The 6,782-nt window shown below is 42.7% G+C and overlaps 1 protein-coding gene across 2 annotated transcripts in view; it reads right to left on the bottom strand.

The window, feature by feature from the left end:
* Window positions 1–1,173: 1,173 nt before the first annotated feature.
* CENPP (centromere protein P) overlaps window positions 1,174–6,782 on the bottom strand; it is a 140,038-nt gene continuing 134,429 nt past the window's right edge. For both annotated transcript variants that reach the window (XM_057403186.1, XM_057403187.1), the window contains exons 6-8: window positions 5,360–5,439; window positions 3,365–3,456; window positions 1,174–3,071 (exon numbers count right to left, since the gene is read on the bottom strand). In XM_057403186.1, the coding sequence (XP_057259169.1) occupies window positions 2,950–3,071; window positions 3,365–3,456; window positions 5,360–5,439 (294 nt within the window). In that variant the 3' untranslated portion in view covers window positions 1,174–2,949. The remainder of the gene's footprint in view (window positions 3,072–3,364; window positions 3,457–5,359; window positions 5,440–6,782) is intronic.

The following is a 6,782-nucleotide window of genomic DNA, read 5'->3' as shown; positions in this document are numbered from 1 at the left end:
ACGGAATAGCACTAAAATGCACGTTTGCTCCATAACGTCAATGAATGTATTTAATATGACAGATCAGATAACGTGCCATACCTTGGAACTAGAGGACAGATGCGATTAATACTAAAAGTTGAATTCCTTCTTAGAATTGAAAGAGCACAGAATGAAAGGTTTCCTGAAGTATTGCACTAACATAGTAAGCCTAATTACTAACAGGATAATTGCCTTGGAGCTTGTGCTCTGAGCCTCACTCATACCCACTAGAAGAGTGACAAAACCTAACATGACATTTTAGCATTAAATACAGATGTGGTTATATTTATTAATTCAGTACATTAAATACAGCATTTAGCAGAAAATACAGCTGAGGTGCCTACTCCAGCATTACAGACCTGTGGAACTACCGTGTTGCTGCCAAACGCTTTTCAGTGCTAACACATGAGATTAAGAACACCAGACTGCCTCCAGCAGCTCTGTGGTCACCTTGCATCTACCTAAAGCTTCTGAAACAAAGTGAAGAGGGTTAAAGGCAAGTGTCTTTACATTGTACATGACAGCTGGGCTTAATGCCTCTGGCATGCTGGTCTTGTATTTTCTATACATTATGTGCTGCTATTGAAGGTGAAACCACAGCTTGCTCATACCTAATTTTAGATGAACTGTAAGAATAATATATTTTACAAATTATGTCAGAACTTTTAGGTTGTGTCAAATGGTGGCATTATATCACTGATATCGCACATGCTGTGTAGTATGAGCAGCCACTTTCAGGCTCATTTGTTTTAAGTAATGCAAAAAACCTGGCTTTCTTTTCTGAAGGGGTCACTTTCTCATGTGACTACTGGAGCTAAGCTTGTATCACTACATCAGCAATTTAATGATGGGTTTGCTTTTTAAATGTTAGTATGTGCAGCAGAAGCCTTGTGAGAGGTTGCAGTAAAAGCCATCCTCAAGGAAGATCTTGAGCTGGAGACTGAGGATGTATCCAAAACAGAAGGTAGTATGGTAAAATCTACAGGCACTTTCCCTGCATGCTTGTGGATTGCACACCCAGAAGTGTGCAGAGATGCTGTTCAAGCTACAGTGACCTGCGATTACCTGAATGCAGCATGTGCTTCCTGGTCATGTTTTTCACAGTAACGTAGGTTAGCGTTTAGAAAATATATTTATATTGGGATTTTGGGCTGAATGGTTCAGTTTTACTTGAAACTCAAAAAGCAAAATGAGAAAACCCCGTACAACTCAAAGGTATGAGCTGCAGAATCATACCACTGCAGAGCTTTTCTGCGGGTGGCAACACATGTTAGTGGGGTGCCTCACTGAAATGTGACACTGCAGCAGGGCAATAAGCTGGTAGGTGACAGTGATAACAACCCCTTCTTTCCAAAGGAGACCTGGGGGAAGAGAGGCTACTTTAAAATCCAGAAATCCTCCAACTGTTAGAGGAGGAGGGAAGGAAACTTTCCAGGATTTTATGCTCTAACTTCACACACCTTTTTTATGCAAGTAAAGAGCATGTGCTGTTACCAAGTTTCATTTTCATGGAAGAAAGAGCTAAAGATGAAATACACTAAGGGTTACACAAAACCAGCTAAACCAGTAATACGTCAGTGGATAAAGAGTACTGCATTGTGCCTGTCTACTAGATTCCAAACTTGAAATTAATCTGCCTGATATCTAACAAGGTATTCTGTTACAGATTGCTGCTCATTGAACCCTGATCCCTGGCATTGCTCAACTGTAGATTCTGACAGAAACCAATCCAGCCTGCCAGTTTTTCCTGACCTACCAGAACAGTAGGAGACTGAGTGATCAAATAGCAGATTGTTACAATTACGGTATTACAAACATACTGTTTCTTTAGCTCTTGGTTTCTCCACCTATTTCACCGTTGCTATAACATATTTTTTCATAACTGATAAATGGAGCTGGCAAACTGCTGCTGATACGGTTAGAGCAGTCGTGGATTTGAAGAGGAAGTCTCATGACGTTACTGAGATTCTGGTTTGTGGCTTTGGCCCCTTGATTCCAGGAGCAGCTGTCATTCCCTACCAGAGAAGTATGTGACTTAGTCATGTAGATTTGGTCTGGATAAAGCAGTTAGTTATGATGAATGTCTACTGCAGAGCAGGTACTCCTGAGAAATGCTGAGAGGTTGCTGGTGAGCTAACAGTACATCTGGTGGAAGTGAAGAAGTGAAGGGAGATCTGTCCACTCTGGTTTCTTTAGGGATGAATGTATGAAATGCCATGCATTCGTAACTAGAATTTCCCCCTGGAGGTAGGAAATCAAAAGGAAGTATTGCAGTGAGCAGTCCTTAACTTGTCCATCTCTCCTCACAGAAGTGTAATGGCTCTTTCTAGGTTAATGCTATCTCTCCTCAACACTTGCTGTGTGGAAAAAAGTTACTTCATACAGTTACCATTTTTTTTCCTTTTTTGTTTTTAGCATAGTATGTCTTTGAAACCTTCAAATTGTCTACTTCCACCCTAATTTAATGAGAAAGCTATTTAACTCTTTGTTCCAGGAGTCTCTTACTGTTCTCTTGTCCTTTTAAAATCACTGTACTTTTACAGAGCTGTGAAATGAAATGGATTTTTATGGACTTGATTTTTGACAGTGCATGATCTTTTAACACTTTCCAGGTATCTAGAAAATGTTAAGAAGATAAAACCACTCTGGTACATTAATGATTCAGAAAGATAAATTTATAATGAATTCACTCTGTACATGTAACTATTTTATTTGGCATTTTTGTATTTAAATGGCTGTATTTATTTTCCTGTCATGACAATTTATATATAACGTGCCATAATTGTACAGATAGCATGTTTTATGAGTATGGTTTCTAAATGGAAAATAACTTAATGTTTATATTCAATGAAATTATAGACTGTGTAACACAATATCTGAATTAAAACTACTTTTGAAATTGCTATCTATTGCAAATAAGGCTGGTAGTCATCTTTCCGAGCCAAATACGTTGACCAGGTTCTCAATTGCTTCCTCTATCCCAACCAGAAGTAGCATGCTCCGGAAACAGGTGGGTGCATTCTCAATAGTTGCCATCTTCTGGTCCAGGACTGCAAGAAAAACACAACCACAAACGGGATTTTCCAACAGCTGCACTGTTACTGGAAGCCAAAGCAGGTTCCCTGCTGTCTAGAATAGGAGGACAAGCTTGTTAGGTTGTGTGAGCCCTGTTAAGTGAAGTGACACAGGAGCTGAAGCTTAGCTGCTTCCTAAATTCTGATCTGTTTGCCTGTCTGGGCTCCACAAGAGGGATTTCCATGTGCCCTGAAGAGATGTTGGGAAGAAAAGGGGACAGGTGTTCCTCAGGAAGCTCAGAAACAGGCTCTGAAGTGACTGATGTTACCTTGCTTTGGTACTTTAGTCAGAAGGTCCAGAACAGGTGTAGATCTCCCTTCCTCATCGATGTGTATCTTCCAAACAATCATTAATTCAAACCTGTAGCATAGGCACAGAAAAGCTGGTTAAGGGTTAACTCAGCACCTGTCTGTGAGCTTTCTTCAAAGCAGGAAGTGCAGTAGTTGAAGGTTCCACTCAGTGTGCTCTTACACAAAATTCACTCCAAGGAACGCAAAACCCTGATCTCTGGTTCTGCATTCAGAACCAAACGTGTACTGAAACCAAGGAAAACCAGTGAGCTACTGCTAAGGAACTGTTCCAGGCATGCTCCAGTTCTCAGCCTCAAAGGTTTTTCCCATGGTTCATGTTCATCCCTTAGGAATGGTAAGTTTCCATGGCAGTGGTAAAAAGTAAGATAGAGAAAGGAAAAAGGGCATCTCTCCGTGCTCTATTTGCACCTTGTGCTCAGGTGTCACACTTGGATATGGGATGAAAATGGAGAAAAATAATTTCAGATTAAGCATTTTCATAAACAGGGGTGTTCTGGGTTTCAAAATAAGGTCCACTCCACTATTCATGGCCTCTTTTGAATAACACACAGGGGTAAATCTGTCTTAAGGTCTAGAGTCCTGCATTGGTTTGCTTTTAAGTTTTTTTAAGTACTCTTCACCCTCATTACTCCCTCAAGGGTCTTGGTGATGCTTTCTGCAAGGCAAAGTATTAGTTCCAGCTTTTGCAGCAGGACGAGGTCACTGCACTCTACAAAGAGATGAGTGAGGCGATTGGATTTTGCGGGGGAAGACTCACGTACACAAGGGTTACTCTAAAACAACAGCTGTAATGAATTCTCTGCTTTACTATATTTTGTATTTCCCTCCTATCTCTGCTTTTAGGAGTATTCCTCATGGAAAGTAAGGCTTTCCTGATCCCGGTTGATAGGCGTGTTAACAAGTCATTGCAAGCATTGACCAATTGTGACTCTGGAAGTTTCCTTTCACTAGGATTTGCTGGCCGTTTGCCACTTCATTCTTAAGAATTCTTTGGGAATTTGTACATAGCTTGTGCTGGGATTTTGCAAACCAATTAATATGCAAGTGTATTTCTACTAACCCACTGAAATGGTGGGATTGGGTGAGAGGGCATATATGTAGTGGCACTTGGCACCTGGTGACATGAAGAGAAACTGCAGAATACCACCTAGTCACAATAGTTTTCTGACTATGCTGGGCTCAGAAAGATTCAGTTCAGCAGCCTAGAGTTAAAAGGCCTTGGTTTTAAATGGCAGATCTGGCTAAACCAAACAGTACTACCCACACTAGGGTTTATTTGTATTTGCTTGGGCTAACAGTAATAACAATAAAGGGGAGTGCAGTGCTCCCCTCCCTTGCCTGATTTCCTTCTAAAAAATGGAAAAATACAACTCTGGCTGTTCTCAGTCACAGTGGCTGCAGTTTTATTTCCATTCTGTAAGGGAAGATGACCAGAGAGCCATGCTTTGCCTGGGTGTGGTGTGATTGCTGCACTGAAGAGAGCAGAGCTGTACCTGCAAACAACAACAGTGCCTGTGCATGCAAGGATGGAGCATGTCAGGCACCAGGGTGGAATTCCTAAATTTGGAATTTAGACTCTTCATTGTAGCACGAGCTTCCAAAACTAAAAGAATAAAAGATTTTGTTTCTAAACACAAATTAAAAGGCTGCTCGAGTCCTCTATTTTTTCCACCTAGCTTTTTAAGAGTGGGTACAGGCTTTAGCAATGCGATGATTGATTTTTCTAACAAAGCCGTGTGTGTGTGACCTCTACATATAATTAGTTGGTTTTTTTATCTCTTCACATTTTTAATGTGTGGTTATAGCCCTAAAGTACAACACACATGATGTAGGCTTTGTGTTTAAACACATTACAAAGCAGAGTGACACCGTTCAAGCAGACCAACAGCTTGTCCCTATGTGTTTCACAATCCTTTATCTGCATAAATCAAGAACTGGATTTATTGGCTCACCCAGAAGTTTTGGGGTTCCTCAGCAGTATATAATCTCCCAGGAGGCCTTCCGGAAGGGTCACAATGTCAGGATATTTTTCCTGAGAATAAATAGGTTCAAAAGGGTATAAATTAGGTCACAAAAATTGTAGACAAGGTAGTTTATAGCGAGTGCTTTCCAGTTGCCATGCATCTTACCAGCTTGCATCTGTAGTAGTATGGTCACTCTAAACTAACAAGTTTAAGTTAGAATCATAGAACAGTTAGGGTTGGAAAGGACCTTAAGATCAACCAGTTCCAACCCCCCTGCCATGGGCAGGGACACCTCAACACTAAACCATCTCACCCAAGGCCTCGTCCAACCTGGCCCTGAACATTGCCAGGGATGGAGCATTCACAACCTCCCTGGGCAACCCATTCCAGTGCCTCAGCACCCTAACAGGAAAGAATTTCCTCCTTATATCCAATCTAAATCTGCCCTGTTTAAGTTTGAACCTGTTACCCCTTGTCCTGTCACTGCAGTCCCTAATGAAGAGTCCCTCCCCAGCATCCCTATAGGCCCCCTTCAGATACTGGAAGGCTGCTATGAGGTCTCCACGCAGCTTCTCTTCTCCAGGCTGAACAGCCCCAACTTCCTCAGCCTGTCTTCATACGGGAGGTGCTCCAGTCCCTGATCATCCTCGTGGCCTCCTCTGGACTTATGCCAACAGTTCCATGTCCTTTTTATGCAAAAAGCACACAATACTCCAGGTTGAGGTCTCACAAGAGCAGAGTAGAGGGGCAGGGTCACTTCCTTTGACGTGCTGGTCACGCTCCTTTTGATGCAGCCCAGGATACAGTTGGCTTTCCGAGCTGCAAGCGCATACTGAAGCCAGCTCTTGTTCATTTTCTCATCGACCAACACCCCCAAGTCCTCCTCCGCAGGTCTGCTCTGAATCTCTTCTCTGCCCAACCTGTAGCTGTGCCTGGGATTGCTCCGACCCAGGTGTAGGACCTTGCACTTGGCATGGTTAAACTTCATGAGGTTGGCATCAACCCAGCTCACAAGCGTGTCGAGGTCCCTCTGGGTGGCATTCCTTAACTCCAGTGTATCAACCGAACCACACGGTCCCAACACCGATCCCTGAGGGATGCCACTCATTACTGGTCTCCAGCTGGACATTGAGCCATTGACCACAACTCTTTGTGTGCGGCCATCCAGCCAGTTCTTTATCCACCCAGTGGTCCATCCATCAAATTGATGTCGCTCCAATTTAGAGACAAGGATGTCGTGTGGGACAGTGTCGAACGCTTTGCACAAGTCCAGGGAGATGACATCAACTGCTCTACCCCTGTCCATCAGTTCTGTAGCCACATCATAGAAGGCCACCAAATTGGTCAGGCAGGATTTCCCCTTAGTGAAGCCATGCTGGCTGTCACCAAGCACCTTGTTGATTTTCATGTG

This window comes from Pezoporus wallicus, unplaced genomic scaffold (genome assembly GCF_028554395.1).
Source record: "Pezoporus wallicus isolate ANWC-B61680 ecotype Strahan unplaced genomic scaffold, APGP_CSIRO_Pwel_v1 contig_12230, whole genome shotgun sequence".
NCBI classification, from domain to species: domain Eukaryota; kingdom Metazoa; phylum Chordata; class Aves; order Psittaciformes; family Psittacidae; genus Pezoporus; species Pezoporus wallicus.
The sequence above is the reverse complement of the archived record's forward strand: the minus strand, read 5'-3'. Positions and strand labels throughout refer to the sequence as shown.